Source organism: Danio rerio, chromosome 4 (assembly GCF_049306965.1).
Source record: "Danio rerio strain Tuebingen ecotype United States chromosome 4, GRCz12tu, whole genome shotgun sequence".
NCBI lineage: Eukaryota > Metazoa > Chordata > Actinopteri > Cypriniformes > Danionidae > Danio > Danio rerio.
The window spans coordinates 20379148-20402124 of NC_133179.1; the positions used below are offsets into that span (position 1 = coordinate 20379148).

Consider the following 22977-nt stretch of genomic DNA (forward strand, 5'->3'; position numbering starts at 1 on the left):
GACCCGGAATGTTTGTTATGTTGGATCCTTACAGAACTTACAGAGTGATCTAACAGTAATCAAATTTTAGGACTTAACAGATTTCAAATTAAATTAAATTAAATTAAATTAAATTAAATTAAATTAAATTAAATTAAATTAAATTAAATTAAATTAAATTAAATTAAATTAAATTAAATTAAATTAAATTAAATTAAATTATAAAGAAATTACCCAAACAATTTTACTTTTTAATTTGATTGAGATAAGATACATTATTTTGAAAGTGTGTATTTACTTATATTTATTTTTATTCATAATAAATATTTATTTATTCCTTTATTAGTGATGAAGGTTTAATTTAATAATAAATATACATGTTATATTTTCTATTCAATTAGTTATAGCAGTTTAATTTAATTCCTCTAATACATTTTTAATAGAAATTAAATGAAATTAAATTACCCAAAACAATTTTACTTTTTAATTTCATTTAGATAAATACATTACTTTAAAATAATTTATTTACTTATATTTATTAATCTTTGTAATACATATTTATTTTTTCATTTTTTTAGTGATGAAGGCTTAATTTAACAATAAATATACATATTATATTTTGTATTTAATTATTTACAGCAATTTAATTTAATTCTCCTAACGCATTTAGAAATTATATAAATGCTTTATTTTTAAAGTATTTATTTATTAATTTTTATTTTTATTAAACATTAACATACATAAAATACTATTTAACATGTATTTATTTATTTATTTAATAAAAATGAATGTATATAAGCCTTAAAGGGGTGATCCACAGTGTATTTTTAAGGCTTGCTTGTGTTTATAAGATGCAAAGCAATGTGTGCTCATGCTTCGCTTGTAGAAAATCACGTTATTTTTTTTCATATACCTTTTTTTGATTATGTACAGCTACTCAGCTAACATGTAAACGAATGACATATTTCCTGAATCCTCTGAAAGGTCTGCTCTCAAGAGGCTCTGATTGGTCTGCTAACATAATGTGCTGTGATTCGCGGATCGGCTTCACCTCACTCCCCTACAAGCGAACGATTTTGTGCTTTGTAAAGAGTCCAGTCAGAGGCTCTGAGCAGCTGTTAGCAGCGCTAACTGCCTGAATAAAACAGAAATTAACATTTACATTTTACATTTAAATGAAGAGTGCACAGCCCACACCTGCTCTCTAAAATAAAATCTGACAAGAGTCTTTCACATATATTTGGAATAAGCATATGTAAGTAATGTAAAAACATTCTCATATCTTTTGCGAGTCTGTTATTTGAGATATAGAGTGCACGGAAAGCAGCCGCATAGAGAGACACTGCACGTGCTGCTGAAATTTGTGGCTGTTTACAGCGGTTTGACTGATAAATATGGATTTGTAGCTAAATTGTTAGCAGTGCCAAACAGCATTTCCCATTGTTTATATCCTTGTGATCTCACTAACCTGGATGTATTTTTTTTTTAATTCCCAAACTTCGTTCACTGTCGGCTCTGCTAAGCTAACTCTGTAAAAGAAAATGTCTCCCTTTGCATTGAATTTTGAGCATCTTACATTCTGAGGTGTTATGTTCACGCAGCTACATTACACATCAACTAAGTTTTAAAATATGATATCGTAGTGGACCACCCCTTTAATACCACAGACTGTAAAAAAATATATATATGATTTATTAAATTTAATTTATTCACAAAATTATATTTATTTTTAGAATTTAAGTTAATATAAATGCTTTTGTCTTAATTAATTCCCATTAACCTCACAGATGTCCCGTCACACATCTTCTTTCCCTCTCTCTGTTTCAGTGACATGTTCCTGTTTTTCCTCCTTCACACGGGGTAATTGGTGCATAATTGGGGGTTTAGCTCTTAAGTAAAAAGTCTCACAGCCAAACCGACACATTCAACACATGTGAAGCAAACTGACTGATTAGAGCAGCACGACTGACGCGGAGATCAAAGCGGCCTCTGTGTGTGTGTGTGTGCGTGTGTGTGTCTAAAGCCTGTTTACTCAGCATTAACATGGTCAACAAAAAAGCAATAAATACTATTAGATTACAACTAAACTCACAACTAAACACTTAATTTAATCAAGAAAATGTGTGTGAGGTCTGTGGTTGATGTGGAGAAGCTTTCAGGCACAGCAATAGTTTTACGTTTTTAATAACGTTTTTAAGTCTATGCAAATACTTAAGTTAACTTTTCAGAAATGTGTGTAAATTACTTCATATTTAATTGAATGATGTCTCATTTGCATATTCAAACATAAAATTTTAGGAAACTTGAAAACAATCAATAAAAGTAAGGTGATAATGATTGGTTAATGTTAATTTTAAAGTATTTGCCTTAAAATCTTACAATGCTCTTTGATTTTAAATATTAATGCATTATAATATATAATGATAATGTTAAAAAGTCCATCTACAAATTACTTAGTATTAGTAGAAATAGTATTAATGAAATTAAAAAATTAATCATATTAAAAAGTGCAGCAACTTTGAATCCTGATTAATTAAAAATCAGTTCTTAACAATACTTTTATAAATATTACATTTGTTTATTTAATTTATATAATGCTTATATAGTGGCAACTAGTTTTACGTAAAAGTTATCAAAATATCTGCATGTTTTCCAAGTCAATTACAAGTCAACAATAATCACAAAGAATTATTACTCTTACCACAGTGTTGGTAATGTTTTAAAAATGTTGATAAATAACTCTCACACAGTTAAAGCAATTTTGTATCTGAAATTTAACAAACAACAAATACATTTTGAGTAACAAAAGATATATAAATATCCCAACATTTTGTATTTGATTACTTATTAATTATGATAATTTAAATGTGACTATTATTATTGTGTGTGTGCTTATTTATTGTTTGCTAATCTTGCACTTGGAAAACTACCTCGTAAGGATCCATGTTTACCTTGTTTGTCACAAAATGTCATACTGTACAAGTAAGGCTGCTTTATAAAATCTGAAAAGGTTATGTTAAATTTTGTCAGCTCAGTATTCTCAATGCAAATTCACACTGCAGCATTAAATTAAAGATTCAATGTAAAATGACAACAATTACAACAAAACAGTATATAGACCATTTCAATGTGGTAATGTCCCATGATTGGCCCATACATTTCCTGCTTGTTGTAAAATTATTTCATAACTGTAAAAAGAGCCAACATAACCATACCTTCACATTAAAATAGCTATCATTTAACAATATGTGGACCTTTTTGGATTTTTAGAAGCTATAGAAATTAAGAATGTAAAACAGGAACTATGTAAGGACCATTGTCTTTGTTTACATCCTTCAAAATGGTTTATATAAATATCTATTTAATAACTGTCTATATAAACATGCATTTACATTGTAGCTATTTGCAATGAGCTAATCTGAGTGTTACATGATTTACCGTGAGTTTAAAAAAAATATTGCAATAATTAATTATGGTTTTAAAGACTTAACATTTTTACTTGCAAAATTTACTGTGATTTACCTTGAAAAAGTTGGGCAATCGTGGCAACAGTAATGAAGATCATGAGTTCATAAACCATTTAAGCTGTAAGCAGTTGCAATATTCAGCATAAGTTTAAAAAATGAATTAAGCTAAAGATACTCACACTGTGGGTCATTGGGGGTCTTTACGTCGATGTACTCGTTGAAGTCGATGAGGAACTGTGTCATGTTTTCATTCTGAGCCTTCAGGTCTTCACAGTAATCTCTAAAACACAGTAAAAAAGTACATCTCTCAGTATCATTTGGCAGAAACAAAGTAATATGCTTATTAAAAAAATAAATGTTCATAATAACAGATTTTAAAGGGGCAGTTCACACAAAAATGAACAATTACTCGCCAGTTATTATTCCTTAATTGATTCTAAACCTTTCTTTTAAATGTTTTTTTTTCTGATTAACACAAAAAGACTTTTTAGACATTTAGAAAAAGGTTGTAACCGGTAGACATTTGCTGTTTATATTTACCAACTGAGTAGATTAAACTTTTAATCTGATGTACAAAAATGCACATAAACTAAAATGGAAACACATTTACCAAATAAATTCCAGCAAACGCATCAGAAAAAGGTGATTTAATTTTAACCAGATCATCTAATAACAAAAATATGCACAATGGGATGGCATTAATGAACAAACCAGTGATCTGACCACATTGTTAAACATCCAAAATGTTGTTTTGGTCATTCTAAAATTGTAGAAATGTTAAATAGTTTTCTTTGACTCATTGGGTGAAAATTATGCTTTATTTGCAAAAGTTTTATGCAGTTTCCAGTTTTGTACAGTTTTTCTAACATCTAAAATCTTTGGATGAAAACACAGCACTTGACATCCAAAGTGCAAAAACACAAATACTATTGAAGTCAATGGTTACTGGTTTTAAACATTCTTTAAAATATAATCTTTTGTGTTCAACAGATGAATGAAGTTCAGGTTTGGAACAAGGGTGAGTAAATCATGACAGTATTATTTTCATTTTTGTTGCATAACGTCACTTTAAGAAACTGACCTGGGTGCTATTAAAGTATATCCATACTCCTCGAACTTGTCCACCTGCAGGCTTTCAGAAACTGGAGGAAAAAATGAAAGTATCAGAAATCTGCGAGATCAAAGATCAGTTCAATACATTCTGTCATTACACAGCAGTAAACTAATATGATACAGATATACAGAATCAAGTAAAACACAGTTCTGTGCTTATGTGTGGATATGTGAGTCTGAGCTACTACTTCTGTGTAGTAGTGCAGTTTCTCTGCTGTTCAGACACAAACTCAAAACATGGGTGGCCAAAAGGCAGCAACTCAGTCGGTAATATACCAATACAGTGGTTGAAAATTAGATAGAAAAAGTTTGTAGTTGATCATTTGTTATCAGAAGTGGCTTATATGAAAGACAAAGGCCTCTAGATTAAGTTTATTTTACCAAAATAAAATATGATCAACCCTTAATTTTTAATTATTTAATCAGGAAACTAAGGTCTGATGTTGCTTAGACAAAAGTCTTCTCTCTTAACATAAATAATGTACAGTATAGAATATAAAGTTATGGTGGAGTAGAAATTGAATTAATATTGTGTATGACTTCCATGAGCTTGGAGGACTGCATCTATACACTTTGCTTTCAGGAACTTTGATGTGGAGGCTGAAGTATAAGAAGGAGCTCTTTCCTGCCTTAAATTTGCCCTCTACTGTGATTTGTAATTAAATAGGCACCACAAATGTCATTATACCTCTCGCATGCCCCAATTCTGAATGTAACCCCAAACCATGATTTCTCCATCACCAAACTTGACTGATTTTTGTGAGAATCTTGGGTCCATGCAGGTTACAATAGGTTTTCTGCAGTATTTGTGATGAATGGGACGTAGTTTAACAGATGATTCATCAGAAAATATTCCTTCTGTCACTTTTCTCGATTGATGACAAGACTTTTGTCAGGTATTGTAGATAGACAAGTATAGACTTATTGAAAAAAATACAATTTATTAACAAAAATGACTTATTATTTATTTACTGAAATAAATGAATGTATAATAATACTAATAAGGTTAATATAATATTATAATTTTAGTACATAGTACTAATAATAATACTAATAATAATAGATATTCAAAATAGGGTTTGAAAAAATTCTAACCAAAATGAAAAATAATAAAATAAGGTTTTAAATAATAAAATAATAAATAATTAAAATAAGGTTTTGGGAAAAAAAATGAGCAAAGTTTAGATGAAAAAATCTAACATTTAATTTAGGATATTGTACTGTGATTTGATTAATTGATTGCTATATAAGTAAATGTTTTTAGATTTAAAATAAGTAAAATTGTAAAATAAATTGTACTTAAAAATGTTGTACATTTTTCTAAATAAATAAATAAATAAATAAACTTGAATCATGTAAAAAAAAATCGTAAAAGTATGAGTATTTATATTTGTTTTTTATAATAAAAATAAAAGTTAAGGGATTTTTAAATTTTAAAAGTGCAGTAAAAGGTCAGAATGATTTTTGATCTTTTCTGTTTTGTTCTATTTTTTAAAGGGGTAGTATTAATCAATCCTTAAGTCCATAAATGTGATTGTATGGGATCTTGAATATATACAAAACATTATAAACATTAAATATCTCCTTGAAATGCATGGCTTTTTCTCTTTTTTTTGTTGGCCATGTTTGTTTTCTCTGAAACCAGATGACAGACTCAAACATGAGAGAGGTCAGACGTCACATTCAGAGGTCCGAACATGAAGGAAAAGACAGAAGGGAGAGAAAAACAGTACTTGCCAGCTTCAGAAGGGTCAAACGCCGCAAAGAGGGAAGGAGGGAGCGATTTACCAAGGAGAGGAGGGAAAGAGAAACAGGGTAAAACCACAGGGGTCAAAGGACACCAATATTTTATTCACAGAACAAGACTTGAATAAAAATATTGCACTCTGATCAGAGGCTTTCTGTTCATTGTCAGTCGACGAGAAATGTTAATGAATTATGCATGCATTGGTATGATGACAGATGGAGAAGGGCACCATTATTTCAGCCGGAAATGTCACTTTCTTTAAAGTGCCCCTATTTTGCTATTTTTTTTGGATATTGCCTTTCATGTAGCTTTATGTGAATCTAAAAGGTCTAAAAGGCCCAAAAGAACTAAACGATTGCCTGAAAAAATTGCCAGTAACTAGACTTACTGCAGAAGTAGAAATGGAATCATGTAGAAATGGTGTAGAAATTTTGAAAGTGGATAAACAAGTGAAAACTATTTATTTATTGCAAAAAAAAAAAAATTTCTTATCAGGCTGGTAAAGATAATAGCAAAAATAAGCATTTATTGGCTAGTACCAATATATCAATATATTACTATTCAGAAGTAAGCAGCAAATTTGTACAATGCCAGAATATGTTTTTCATTGGCTGCTTCCAAACGTGTCTATAAGCCTTCAGGGAGACATATTACAATTACATATTATAACTAAACATATTATATCAAATATAACATCATATTATTATTACAGTAGAAAAAATCTGTTTTCCTCGATTCCGAACCAATTATTAATAGTTCAGAATGTATTCTGTATTCCAATTGGATTGTGATGAAGAAACAGAAAATAATAAACGTCGACAGGCTTATGTACATCTACTATACTGAATTCGCTCTAATTTTATACAAAGAAGGACAAATGTAAAAGTGGTAAACATTTTGAGAAAAAAAAGTTCTGAAAATATTTTAGAACAATGTTATTATTATCAAAAAATAATGTATAACCTCTAAAACACAGGAACCGTCCACAAATAACATTTCTATTACTTACTGAGAATATTAGTGAATCATTATTAGAACATTAATGTTAATGGAATGTCTGAATAATGTGTTAAATAATGTTTTGCAAAAATTAATATAACCTGAGAGTAAAATGTGATGTTTTTTTTTTTTTTTTTTAAATAAAGTCATTATAACCAAAAAGTATGTTAATACATTGGCTAAAAAACAGGAAACTTGAACATAGAGGTCTGTGTGGGTTTTTAGTCTCGCTCCAGCTAGGTTTTATTCCGCACCCGACTGCTCCCGCTATACATTCAGTCTTTGTTTACCCGTTACCTGCTTAGAATAATTTTCTACCTAACCTGACTTTTACAGCTAAATTTAGATCTGGTTTCCAAAATTTCACATTTAAATTGGGTACTACCAAAAGAGAGAGATAACAGATAAATATGTAGGTTTGTGCAAAGATTGTAGGCTAAATGTCAGTTTTGTTTGCCCCTTTGTAATGAGACATGAGATTCCAGTCTTCTGAAGCTGGTCACACACTAGATGTGCCACTCAGTGCTGCACTGTTACACGCATATGACAGTTGGAAGTAACATTCGCACTTTTGCATGTTATTCAAAATGAAACTATTCAGATGGCGATCTGTGCCACGGAAAAATATAAACAGTGTAATGAGTCGTAGATAGGCACCGTGGACAGTTGCCGATTTGCATCACGGATGTGCGCACCCAAACAGAAATCTATGTTTTCTACATTATCACATCATGGAAAAAGTATTTTTTAAAATTTTTGTTTCTGATGCATGAAAAAGACTCCTGTAAATCAAACTTGCCTGATGTGGGTTTCCTAACTGTAAACTGACCGTTTTCTAATGCAATCTGAAGGACAGTGCATGTTTACTTTGCTCTCCCATGTTGGTAAAGCCCGTTCTGAGGATCATTATGCAGATTATTCACACAGACTGTGTGAATAAAAAGCATGTGCAGAAAGCACTGGTCCATATGTTCATCATGTGTAACAGTCATGAGCACTGGCTGTACCGGTGCTCAACAAGAATAAGGGAAAATCCCTGATATGCTGTTCCGAAATAACATCGGGACTCAGGAGCAAAATTTTGTTAGACTGCCAGCTTCCATTCAAATGACACCAGAGTTACTGACTGCTACTGCGTTTTATTCAGAAATGTATTCCCGCGCCGCCTAAATGTAATAAAACTTTAAGCTGGGATTATACTATTAGTACAATTCTGTTTACAATTCAATGCTATAAACATTAGATCGGTCTCAAAAAAGTAGCACATTTGATCAGAGCATAGAGATTACTAGATGACTAGATCCTTGAACATGCCATTTGAGACAATGTGAGAAAAGTTTATAATACGACAAGACTAAAAGCTCCTAAACTAAATTGGCAACCCTTAAAAATAGCATTATAGGGGCAAAAAAATAAATAAATAAACTAAAAAAATGAACATTCACTGTTAATCTATTTACCCTCATTCCATTAAAAATGACCTTTTTCATTTTGCAGAAAGTTAGAGAGTTCCTAACACAGGCAGATGGTTTCAATTCATTAAACCTCAATATATCATCAAAAGCCACAGGTATTAATTTTGTGTTACCTGCATGTCGTTTTTATGATTCTCAACATGCCAGTAACTTTTAACTTACATTTTATGAATCATAAAGGATCACAGTTTCTGCTAATTTTTTTTAAAAAAACATCTTTCATTTTCTACTGCATCTACAATCTTGGATGACCTGAAGGGTAAGAGGAAATTAACAGTGAATTTTAATTTAATTTATCACAGACTAGTGTTATTTCAAAGCCTCTTTTTAAAGTTAAAATAGGACACACGCATACCACATCCGCACCTGGACATGAACACACACACAGAGGACATGCTTTCTAAAGAGCGAGGCCTGTATTTTGTTAAAGCGGCCCTTTACGAGTCTTTGAAAGCATCCAGATGATTCAGCGAGCGACGGGCCGGAGATAAAAGTACCGGTTCAGAGCACAAAGAGTCACACTCATGTCCTCTGCGGTTTCACCTTCCAAACCTCCAGCAAAATATTCACTAAACGTCTCCCGATGCTCTCGCACACACACACACGCTTTCAGGAAACGTGAGGAAATGTAGTATTCAAACTTCATGACACTCGGCCAATGATAAACAGCAGAGTTGGAAGCAGAAAGGCATCGCAACTGATTTATTCAGCCAAGAAAAATGTGCATGCAAAGCAGGCCAATGTTTGTGCACTATTTTTAAAATGACAAGAGCATTTTCTATAATCACTATAATATTAGGACAGTGGTACCACCTTGCAATTTCTGGCCATATTTGTAAAAAATGTATATCTATAGTCGTTTTTGCTCATACATTTCAAAATTTTTTCCATACAATCGATTTGTGTTGGGATAACAAGAGTTAACTTCTTCTTCTTTTTTTTTTTTAAATAAATTGAAATGGATTGAATATAAAATCACAAAAAATCCTCAAGAATTGTGTTGTTTCAGCTCATTTTAAATAAGTAGTTTGAACAAACAGCATTTTTTTAAGTGTACTACTTATGCTACATATATTCCGAGTATATTCCCTCTTCTTAACATTTTTCTAATTTAACTTAAAATAAAAGTCTTTAAACTTTTATAAAGTCTTTTAAAAGTAACTTTAAACAGCTTAGACTGATTATTTTCAGAAGACAAATAAATAAAAACAATATCAGCAAAGAAGAAAATACTTGCCGAGATTTTCCAAGATCCAAGCTGAAGACAGACAGGGAAAAGAACATGAGGGATTTCACAATATTTTATTCAACATCAGAAGCTTTGAATAAGAATATTGCGGAGAGGAGGCACGTTTAAGACTCATTTTCCTCTCCATAAAGCCACATGGAAGAAGATGAGAAGGTAAACATGGCACAGAGGCACGTCTGGAAGAAATATGGACTGATATGCACAAGGTGAAACGCTTTTGGCAAGACACTGCAGGCAGTATTTTATACATTTTTTGCATCTATTAATTTTGAGGTTGGGGGCTTAGTGTCTTCTTGTCTTATTGGCATTACGTCTAATGTAAAGAAAACAATCCAATTGCACTTTAAATGTCTCTTTTCTTACTCTATCAATTTTGTCATTAAGTTTGATGTGAAGAAAATGTTCAAGATGCACTTTTAAGTGTTTTATATCTCACTCTTTATCAACATGTGTCTGTAAACTTCAACTACTATATCTATATATTTATAACAATCAAAATGGACTGAGCCATAAATCAGCAGCTTTGACACACACCAATCTTTAGATTTAATTATGTCTCTGGGTTCTAATTGTTAATACATAATTAATTATACGCATTTTATTCTTCAAAGAATAATTCCAAAAAGTCCCATGATTGTAATTTGACCAATATTAAAAAATAATTTTGAACCTGACTTCATCCGGTGTTCAGATTTTGTGCTAGAAATGTATGAGAGTTAGCACAGGTTTAACGAAATAATGTCTTTTTAAAAATATTTTAGAAAACTTATAATATATATATATATATATAATATGTAATCAATCAACTGGGTTAGTATGGTGATAACTTTTTTTCATTTTGTTCACCTGCAGTATCTTTCAGGGAGGCACAGGGTTTGGACTGTGGGGGTTTTCTGGATAAAAACCAGGAGTTTGATAAAGTTTGAAAGTTCTCTGAGTTTGATAAAGTGAGTGCTGGTACTTACATTTGGCCTGAGTGATGGTGTCTCCTATAGTGGCCTTGATGTAGCTCATGCTGTAATCTGGCAGAACTAACGCAAGGCTAGAAAAAAAGACATCCGGAATAAACAAGGACATTATATCTGCAGTAAAAAATTAACACATTGTGAATTAAAAAGCTGTAAAAATTTTCGCCTCATCATGTGGATGAATTATTTTGTTTTTCTTTTATGTGTCTTTTAAGAAGAGTTATGTAGCATTTTCTGCAGAACACTGGTCATTAGGATTTTGAACAGCGTCCTCTAGTGGCGATTTGAAGAAACATTTATGTTGCCTTGTAACCCTTGTAAACAAACACACCTTCACAATATAAAAACTTTTATCAGAACAAGAGAAAAACAAAACAGAACAAAACAATAACTAAAATAGAAAAAGCAATACAATAAAACATAGAAATATATTACAAAAATAAACAACAAACAGAAACAAACGCACCTTTACAATATAAAAACATGTCAAAACACAGTAAAAACAAAACAAAACAGAATAAAAATAATAAATAAAAAAGACAATAGGCTTTACAAATAAAATGTAGAAATATATTACAAAAATAAACAAAACAAAAAGAAACAAACACACCTTCACAATGAAAAAAACATGTCAAAACAAGAGAAAAACAAAACAGAACAAAATAATAAATAAAAAAGACAAAAGGTTTTTACAAATAAAACAGAAATATATTACAAAAATAAACAAAACATAAACAAACACACCTTCACAATATAAAAACACAAAACCTTCACAATAAAAAACCACAAACCAAAAACAAAACAAAAAGACCATATTTTCAACAAAACAAAACATAAAAGATAAAAAGACTAATAAATAAATACTTTTTTTGTTTACTTGTAACCCACAGGAAGAAGCTCACTCGTATAATATAAACATGCAACAATGCTACAAAAATTTACAGAAAAAAAATTTAAACACAAACATAAAAAAAAAATTCTAATTTGCTTGTAAATTTGGGTCAAATATGGACAAGCCCATTTTCAATTGTTTTATAAAATAAAATAAAATATTTTAAAACTTTCTGACCTGTAATCTGCGTCAGTGACTGGAGACCAAGTGTACGTCCTGAAGCCCTTGTCTATGTAACGCTGCAATGACATTAAAACAACACTCAGAAGTTCAATGAACTACTACATTCAGCCTTTTTTACTTCTGAATAACAAGTATTGTAGCACAGGGTTTCTCAACTGGTGGACTACGACCCAAAAACATTTAAGAGGAGAAAAAAATATTCATTGTTTATGTCAAAAGAAAATGAGGTCAATCAAGCTCTATTTAGACAAATGTCATCTACTGTATTTAACAACAACACAACTAGAATAACAACTTTCTTTAAACCTAACACAATATATTTTTTGCTGTAAACTATTAACAGAAACTTTTAGAAACCAATAACAAACCAATAAATGTCATTTTATGTCCAGTCCATTTAACTTCCAGCATCCATCTATAGATTAAAAATAGAAACTACTTGAACATTCACATTTTCTCTGTTTATGATTTATAGTTATGCATTTGAGTAAAATAGGCTTTTTACTCGATCAGTAGCTTTCATTTACAGCACACATAGTTAGCTTGGTTTGCAAACTTAGAGTAAATCTTGAGGTTTAATATCGAAACAAACCCTTTTTCTCCATCAGAGCTTAAACATCTGGTATCTGCAACATTTTAGGGTTGCTTAACTATGGTGATGTTTTGTATAGTAATGCCTCAATCAAATGTCTCCAGTCTTTGAACACTGTCTATTACAGTGACTTGCGGTTTGTTACAGGACGTATAGTCAATGAACACATTATGAACTGTAAGCTAAAGCTAAGTGTCCTTCTTTTACTATATGACACTCTGGTTTATAAAGCTTTCCTTGGTCTAGCCCCCACGTATGCTCCCTTCTTCAAAGGACGAAAAGCCACTGTGCTTTATGCTCATGTGATATCTGGCGGTTCCTAGGGTTCGGACTGAAATAGGAAAATTAGCCTTCAATAATATACTCTTAATATTCTGCATTATTATTATTATTATTTTAAATGTGTGGTGCAGACCTCTTGGCAAGGTCACACTTGTAAATAAGATCTTGAGATCTATGAATGCATTTTACCTGCTTAAATAAAGAATAATAGAAAAATAATAATAAAAAAGTAAATAAAGCATTTTTATTTTATTATGCACCCTGTTAATGAAATTTCTTCAAAAACTGAAATGAAATAAAATCGCCCTTGATGTATAAAAAGATTTTTGGTGCAAAACTGCCAAGCAGCTGTTAAAGTGTCATTTTTAGTTGTAAAGAAAATAAATAAATAAACAAATAAATAAATAAACAATTAAATAAATACATAAATGAATAAATGGATGGATGGATGGATGGATGGATGGATGGATGGATGGATGGATGGATGGATGGATGGATGGATGGATGGATGAATGAATAAATAAATAAATAAATTGGCATTCACAGAAATAAAAATTAATAAAACACATTTGTAGCTATTCTTTACAACTACAAATTACACTTTTACAGGTGTACTTGGTATTTTTGCACCAAAAATATCTTCATAGTTAAGAGCATTTTTGTGTTTGAAAATACAAAAAAAGCAGCCATGTTCTACAGAGTACCAATGTTTTAATTTCAGAAGTGTTAGGAAATCAATAGTGAAATAACCCTGATTCATGTTGATTTTCTGAAAAAGAAATCACAAAATGACATTATTTGCCTTTGAGACTTGAAGGAAATGTTTATATATTCATAGACTATGTAAGTATAAGTCTATATAAGTATAAATATTAACATTTACTATAACCCCATGCCTAATAAATCCATAGAAATTGCAGATTTTTCAAGGGGTCGCTTCTATTTATTTCCTTTAGCTGTATAATATTGGCTCTTAATCAGCTGAAAAGCATTACCAGTTGAAAGTGTGTATGCTTACCTCATCCTGTGACTTCATAAGTGTGTGGAAGCGTATTTGACTTCTTTCACCATCTATCATGCTTCTTCTGATCTACAGGCAGACGGACAGACAGACATTTGTATTGCCTAATGTTGTAAAAACACACCACTGGATTTTCTAAAGTTCTGCTTCTCTTTTTTAATACATTTTCTGCTTTTATTTACTATTATAATATAATATAAAATAAAATAATATAATATAATATAATGTAATATGTATATATATATATATATATATATATATATATATATATATATATATATATATATATATATATATATATATATATATATATATATATATATATATATATATATATATATGTAAATATAATATACAACATAACATAATATAATATGGTAATAATAGTAACTCTAAAAGTGAGAATATTTGTAATTTTAATATTCAACATATTGTTACAATATCACATAGTACTGAGAACACTGCTATTTGTTGATTCTTCGATAATCAGTTTGTTATTGACTTGAACAGCTGTACAAGCAATGTTACAACATCGGATCACACCAGCTTGCATTCATTTTAGAGTAGGAAAGATAAACAGATAAGCTCATGCTTTTAGTCTTTAAGTTCAACCTAAATATATATAAAAAAAATGTAATTATTGTTAACTCACCTAATAACAAATATTTATTAGATCAATACTATTAATGTGTTATTTTTGGACTCTGTTAAGACTAAATCCTAGCATTATTTAGCAATGTTACTAGCCTGAATATGCTGTTTATATTTTAAACATGGTTACATAGTGCTAAAATCAACATATTGCTAGCATTGTATGCACATTTTGGCATGCATTTGTATATTTGAAATGATTTAACATAGCTATTATCTCCCTGATTTACCAATTTGCTTGCAGGAATGAATGTTAGCATGCCTATCATTAACATAGCAATAATACATTAAAGGGATAGTTTGCCCAAAACTACTAAGGAAGTCTGTCTTTACAGGTTTTCAGCATTCTTCAAAATGGTTCATTTTAAAGTTTAGAATCAGTTTGAGTAAATTTATTTTTCCTTTTTGGGCGAACATTTTAACATGCCTTTAACATGTTTAACAAGCAAATATTAGTTAGCACACTAGCATATTTCTAGCATGTAATGACATAGCTAACACTATGCAAACATCAATTAGCAAATGCTTTTTGCTTCTAGCTTAATCTATAAAGTTTCGTACATGTTTATCCATGATTTAAATGGATTGTTGCTACCATGCTTACAATTATGCTAGCATGAATCAAGTTGCTAGCAAGTAAAAAAAGCATTTTACATTTACATATTATAAAATGTTGTGATTTTACCATACTGCTATCATGTTTGTAACTTGCATAAGCAAATTGTTAACACATTTAACAATGTTGCTAGCAAGATTTGTATGTTGTAAGCATGTTCTCAACTCTTACTAGGATTAGCTATAGTGACAGATAGATATCCAACTTAATCTCTTGAACTTAGTGGATGTAGGTCAAATAGTCCCTAAAAGCTAAAAACCTTGCTGAAAAAAAAAAACAGCATATGCTGGTAAGGATGTTTTGATGCAGATATGCTGGTTTCAATGGGGGTTTTGCTGGTCTCGATGCTGGTCTTGCTGGTTCTAATGCTGGTTTTGCTGGTCTCAAAGCATCAAATCATACCTTACCAGAATATGCTGTTTTTTTTTTCAAGCCGGGAAACGTCCTCAGTGTATTTTTTGTAGCTATGCTCAGCTAATTTATGCAAACCCTAGTCTGATCAGTCTGAAAATATAGAGCCTAAAAACATCCTTAATGTTTGGAAATGAATTATTTGGGTTTAGAAATATTAGTAGATCAAGTCAACATTAATACATTTGTTTTGTTCTCACATCCACTTTGACTTCATCCTCCATCTCAGCATCCAAGAAGTCCAGCGTCACAGGTTCCTGAGACTTGAGATCCTGCACACAAACAACAACAACTTTCAAAGCAATACCATAAATCAACACACCATATTTCTGAGCAAAAATATTTACCAATGAGTCACTTTTTCCACGAAGGAGTGCCCGTTTCTTCAACATTTCTACTTTGTTCCACACAAAGTGCTCACTAATCCATGGATCACTGACTAAACATTTACTAATCATCATGTGTTTCGAATAAATGCCCTCAGTGCCATTTTATCTTAGAGCTAAACAGAACGAACGTGTTTGGATTGCACAAATGATATTTATTATGAAGGCCAGACGACCTCCACACATGTGGGTGGCCTGTAATATTTCATAAGCTGTGGTGAAGGTTGTTTAGCCGTGATCCTATACAGTACACAGTTTTGGATTAAAACATATAGCAATGGCATGAGTGAAAGCCGTACCTTGGGTTGAAGGTTGGGATGAAGTAGAACGTAGCCGTTGGGATCAATGGCGAAGTAATATCCATTTGGCCCAAGCTTTACAGAACAAAAAACAAGAGTATTTTTAGCATATTGGCTGCAGTATCATCACTGGCCAACCTTTGTGCATGTGAAAAGTTTATAAATACTCCCACTAGGTTGACACAAGTAGTTCAGTTATGGGTTTGAGTCTACATGATGTGGTTTCCTTTGCATAGACAGATCGAATTATTGTTTTTATTGTTTATTTGTTCCAATTGTTTATTGTTTAAACAAATTGGTTAACTGTTAAAGCTGGCCGTTGTCTTATTTAATTGTCACAAAAATGTCTTGGTTACTTTAAGTGCTGGTTTTAAAAGAGAGATCCACCAGGAACCATTTTACATGTTTACAGATCTTTCAGTAACTTTTAAAGTACTCGAGGTCTCAGTGTGAGGAAACAGTGACTCTAGAACCTGGGTATTGAAAAAAGGGCTTGAAGGATCCCTATTAATGCAAAAAGGTCAAGCAAAAAAGGTCAGTGGTTCGTCCAGGAAGCTTTGAGGCACTTAAAATACATTCCTTAAAATACAAGTTCCTTGAGTACTCAACAGGGTATTTGAAGGACCTTTACTTTTTACAGTGTATTGTAAGCAGAGATTTTTAGTCAGTTTGTTTGTTTAATATTGTATTCAAAAATTTATATGAAAACATAAATGTTTTTTCTTTAATAAAAAATAATATTATTATATAAAGTCTGCATCAAACTCATTTAAACTAATAAAATATGTCTATTTTTAGCATTTGGCCTTTAGCCAGGGTGGCTTGGGTGGTTCGGAAGACCTAACGGTCACTGAAAAGGTCTAGAAATTTGCTGAGGTGTGACTTTTCAGTGGTCCAACATGCAGCAGTGCAAGAAAACATATAATCTGACGTAGGAGAAGTCATCTTTTGCTACTGTATTGTTGAGAAAACATTTTACAAGTAACAAAGTGAAAAAAAAAACCTGACCAATAAAGAGGTGTGAAGCACCAAAAGCGTACCATATTAAATATGATTTGAATACTTTTTCAGCTAAAATATTCAAAATGTGTGGTAATGATGACCATCCGGCAAGCTAATTCAAAATATTGCCAGAATAGATAGAAAATATTACTAAAATGCAGTATTTAAATTTCATAATTTAATAGAAAATGAGGGGTATAATTGCAAAAATGTCCACTTTTTGAAAAAAAAAGAACCACCCTTTTGACCAGGCTGGCTACAGGCCTGGACATTAAACTAAAGGGACACAACATCAGGCACAAAAACTCTACAATTGCATGCTGCACTGCCTCTATTTAACATGAAACATTTGCTTCAAAGGGTAAATAGTTTAACTCAGTGCTACCTCTTTAAATGTATCTGGCATTAAGAACAAAAACATGATTCCCTAAACACATAGAATGCAGCAGTTCTGTTAACATGACCCAGCTGCTACAGTTCAATGCAATGCAAAGTTTTTTATGCAAAGAGTCATAAACAAAGAAGAGCAGATCACACCAATATCTCACAGTGTAATGTGGAGTCAGTCTCTTGATGTCGTCCAGAGACACGTCTATGGCCATCACTCCCAAAATCATCTGACTCGGACCCAGGTTCTTACCCTGCCATTGATGACAAACACTTTACAGACAAATCTGCGTCTGATGAACTAGACAAACATGAATCAATAGGACAGTTCACCTAACAATTACATTTTGATATTAATTTTACAAACCCGCAGGTTATCTGATATCTAGAAACTTTCATTGTCTTGCTTTATAAGACCTCAAAGTGTCATCAAGAGCCACAGGAAGTCATTTTGTTTAGGCTGTATCCACATATTTACAATGTCCTATGATGCTTTGCTTGAATTATAGGAGTAATTTCAGTTGAACAGTAAACACTTATTGATGTGGGCACAGCAAAAAGTCATTATTCTCCTTAAAGTTGACTCAATTTATTTAAAAAACGTATTAGTTGAGATCGATCATTATAACAATTTAAGAATATCTTTTTCTTGATAGTTTAAGCATTTTACCACAATCAGATATCGTTTTAATATGGGATTTTCCAATAAATGGCGCCCTCTTGTGAGCGTTTTGAAAACCCTGCTCGAGCAAACAGCATGCACAGGTAAATTTATAAGCTGTCATAATCAGTAAACTTTATTTATGATAACAGCAATTAATGCACACATTAGACACGTTATATTAATAACTGATATGTAGTAAATGCAGCTAGGTTTTAAGAAAAGAGACAAACTCACTGAGTAACATACAAAACCTGTCAAATGTTTTCCATTAAAACATAACTGAAATAATGAATTAAATCAACAATGAATAGATTATCGATACAAAAGTGATGTATTTGATTAGCATAAAGTGGAGCTAACATCATGTAAAGAGAAAGCCTGTATTTATGGTTTAGATGGTTGTATTTATTTTTTGACATTTGTTATAATTATGCGCTTTATTTTAATTGAACTTTTTTACTCTTAAAACAAAAACACTTTAGTTACGGTGCACTTTATTGATTGGTGTATACATAAGATTTGTTTTGTATGCAGGGAGGCAGTTATTGGTACACATAAAAAGTTATTTTTTGGCAAATTATTTTTTAAAATAAATATCTGTATTGTATATTGCTTATCGGGCACATAAACGTACAAATAATTGGTATCAGTATACTGTATGTTCTAAAAGATATCAGTACTTACATCAATACATACTTATTTGAATGAACTTTCAGTTTCAGTAGTCATGTCAAACTATCAGCATACTATCATCTCAAAAACATTGCAAGAATCAGATGCTTTGTTTCCAGTGAGGACTTAAAGAAACTTGTTTATGCTTTTATCACCAGCAGGATGGATTACTGTAACAGACTCCTCATTGGCCTTCCCAAAAAGACAGTCAGACATTTGCAGCTCATCCAGACCGCTGCGGCCAGGATTCAGACCAGAACCAGAAAATCAGAGCACATCACACCTGTCCTCAGGTCTTTACACTGGCTCCCAGTTACATTCAGAACAGATTTCAAAGTATTATTACTTGTCTATAAATCACTAAATGGCCTAGGACCTCAATACATTACAGATATGCTCACTGAATACAAAATTAACAGATCACTCGCATCTTTAGGATCATAAAAAACTAGAAGTTTTTATATTTAAAACTAGTTCAGTGAAAGCAGGGTGAATCAGCCTTCAACTACTACATCCCCTGCTGCTGGAATCAGCTTCCAAAAATGATCAGACGGGCTCCAACATTAGGCACATTCAAATCAAGACTGAAAACACATCTGCTTACCTGTGCTTTTACTAAATGAGCACAGTGCTATGTCCTACAGATGCTCTATTATGTCTTTCTTTTCTTTTTCATTCTTTTAAGACCTGTTTTTAACGCACTTCAATCTGTTTTTATCAGCTTTTAATCACTTTTATTATTTGTTTTCATCCCTTTTATTCCTGTTTATGTAAAGCACTTTGAATTGCCACTGTATATGAAATGTGCTATATAAATAAACTTGCCTTGTGTTACTAATGTCACACTAAAACACCAAGCATAATGTTATTTTCTTGATGGATAAAATTAAAAAGCACAAAGAAAAAACAAACCCCTCTCTCCTTTTTTCACTACACTTATTATGTTTTGCACAAACATATTATATAAAGCGATTCATTTCAGTTCGTTTGAATGGATGTTCCTAGCACTAAAAGTCCAACCCTAAATTTGAAACACATTAGTTACGCGTGTAAAAATGTGGAATATTGTTATGCTTTACTTAAAAAACAAATGCTGATAGATGTTGACTAGTATCACAGTTTCAGCTAAATAATTTTCTTTAATGTTTGAGTGAAGAAAAAAAGTTGCATATTACAGTAGATGGCCTGAGGGAGTGTAAAATAACAATCTCACATTTTCATAGCTGATGAAATATCCATTTTAAAACATTCCAATGAACAAAATAGTACCTTAGGCTTTTCTTTACTGGTCCTGGTCTTATTGAACACTGGAAGAGTTCCTGTAACCACCAGGCCCAGTTCCTGCAGCACAATTATGACCGTCAGCCATTTCATACTTAAAATCAGTCAAATTAAGCATCTCTATTAGTATTTAGAATATCTGACATATACCAGAGCATCCACATAAACGTTGGTCCATTGCACATTTTTAGCTTTCTTGTCTGCTTTCACCATAGGTCTGCCTAAAACATCCAGGTACTCCTGTGGGTATAGACTTAGTCATTTTCATACAGAAGTCACGATTATGCACTAAAAGATGCCGTCATATACCTGCGTGTTGATCCTGATGGCTCCAATCGATGGGATCTCATAATAATAACCTGCAGGATGCCTTACATCTTAATTCATGTTCATAAATGTAGACACAACCATTTGAAGAGAACTTTAAAAGGAACTTCAATAAATGTCAGCATGCTTTACCTTTGTTATGGCAAGCCATGTATTGTATTGGTGCCTTGTCATAGTTATGTTGGCCCACAGAAAAGGTGAAGATTCTAACCTGGTGGAAGATTGATATTGTTGATTATAAATAGTGGAAAATGTGTTTGACTGCTCATATTATATTTTACACACATACTTTTATATGTGGTTCACGATTTTTATAATGTACAAACTATAATATATCACGTAACCCAAACACAACCCTCCCAGAAAATAGTTTTGTGTATTACAATGAATTACAAAGCGCTTAATAATTTTGGAAAATTCTTATGTGGTTGATGAGGATTATGGGTAGTGTAAGCATAGCATAAAGCTATGTTTACATCATTATACTCATGTCATGTCATTATACACATAAATCAGTATACATTATCCATAACATTACATTATATACATAAACCTTGTTTTCAGGCACACATACCTGTACAATATCTTAATCTGATAGATCTGAAAATATCGACCTTTTTAATATCCATAAATCTGGCAGATTACTAGATCAGCAAATATCAGATGAATTGAGTTGTACTGTTTTTATTCACATTTAATATTTGGTTAAGTATGTCCAGCTGTGTGTGTAAGTGTGTGTTTTCTCACCCTCTTGTCAGAGTTGTACTCATCAAAGATCTCTGACGCTTTGTCCTCCCCTCCATCAGTGAATAACATGATGATTTTATTACAGTTTGCTCTTGAAACATTCATCTGTGAAAAAACAAACAAACTCATTGTACGTTTGTACAAAGGTTTGGGCAAGCATTCAACATAGTTTTACTGAAAAAGACTAACATGCGGAAAACGACACATAAATTATATTAGGTATTTTGGACTTTTGTTGAGCATCACACTATTAGCACCATAAGATGGCGCTGTAAACTAAAAAGAGGGATTTATACAGATCAGCTACATATTTCTCAATTTACAGTATAGAATATACTGTATTGTATAATTTGTAGGTGACATCACAGTCAGCCATTTATATTTTTCTAGATATGTGATACCAGCAACCTTTTTGCCTTCTTTTTAAATAACTACTTTATTAAGTGTACTTAATTAATGGTAATTGTGTTGTTAAATACTGTAACCAATTATGTCAATCTATAAACTGCGACCAACAACAACAAATTATTTAAAATTAGAATAAAAATTTATACAATAAAAATAAAACCATTACAAGGAAAAGCTGCAATTATGACACCAAAGTAACCGTTATTGTAGCTCTTAACACTGTAATAATGATCTTTAAAGTCATTCATTTTCCTTTGGCTTAGTCCCTTTATTTATCAGGGGGTTACCCCAACGGAATGAACCGCCAAATATCCAGCATAGGTTTTATGCCCTTCCCACTACTGAGAAACACCCATATACACTCTCACATTCAGACTCACACACTACGGCCAATTTAGCTTATGTAACTCACCTATAGCGCATGTCTTTAGAACACATTGGTTTCATGCAGTGTTTATAGCACAAGCTGCGCAAAAACTCCATAACTCCAGCACTACAGTTTTGTACAAGAGAATTGAGACGCAACAAAAGTTGGTAAAAAAATCTAATGCTATAGCATTTACAAACTCAACAGAAACAAGTGGGATTGGTTAAGTCTCTATGAGTGCAGGTCTAAATATAACATTGTGAAGTGACATTCTCCATTCATTACCACGTAATGATTACAGTTTAGTTTAAATGCAAAGCAGCCATCTTATCTTGAATCATCTTAATGTTTTTTTATTGTTAAAAGACAAAATAATTTCATAATCTAACAATTGCCTTTGAGTTGACTTTCTAATACAGACATCCTGTTTTAGATTTTATGGTTTTAAAAATCTTCTGGCCCTTCAACACTTACTAACACTTTCTGTTCTGTTTTCTATTATAAAAATATTCTTTACTCAAACACATACCCGGAAATCTAGTAAATCCAGAGAATCCTGTGGAAATCAGGTGTATCTAAGCACTCTCCATTTTTTTTTTTCTAAAGCTGTCACATCAATTGTCTACATTTATAACACATTAAATGTGATGCAATGAATTTGTGGGGATTTTTTTCTTTGTTTTCGGCACAATTTTTGTCACAAGCCTTTAATAATTTTATATTTCCAATGGGCAAAAAAATAAGTATATTATCTTATAAATATATAAATATATCTTATAAATATATATTATA

General features: G+C 31.5%; 1 protein-coding gene across 14 annotated transcripts in view; it reads right to left on the bottom strand.

The window, feature by feature from the left end:
* The window catches only part of cacna2d1a (calcium channel, voltage-dependent, alpha 2/delta subunit 1a), a 137151-nt gene that overhangs the window by 20720 nt on the left and 93454 nt on the right, over positions 1-22977 (bottom strand). For 5 of the 14 annotated variants that reach the window (XM_073946288.1, XM_073946287.1, XM_073946289.1 and 2 more), the window contains exons 12-25: positions 21411-21515; positions 20796-20874; positions 20646-20695; positions 20487-20576; positions 20325-20396; positions 17881-17973; positions 16331-16405; positions 15846-15917; positions 13965-14036; positions 12067-12128; positions 10995-11071; positions 10018-10038; positions 4528-4588; positions 3626-3726 (exon numbers count right to left, since the gene is read on the bottom strand). In XM_073946288.1, the coding sequence (XP_073802389.1) occupies positions 3626-3726; positions 4528-4588; positions 10018-10038; positions 10995-11071; positions 12067-12128; positions 13965-14036; positions 15846-15917; positions 16331-16405; positions 17881-17973; positions 20325-20396; positions 20487-20576; positions 20646-20695; positions 20796-20874; positions 21411-21515 (1030 nt within the window). Of the gene's footprint in view, positions 1-3625; positions 3727-4527; positions 4618-10017; positions 10039-10994; positions 11072-12066; positions 12129-13964; positions 14037-15845; positions 15918-16330; positions 16406-17880; positions 17974-20324; positions 20397-20486; positions 20577-20645; positions 20696-20795; positions 20875-21410; positions 21516-22977 lie in introns of all 14 variants that reach the window. The other 9 variants (XR_012401604.1, XR_012401608.1, XR_012401606.1 and 6 more) reach the window with 3 other exon arrangements.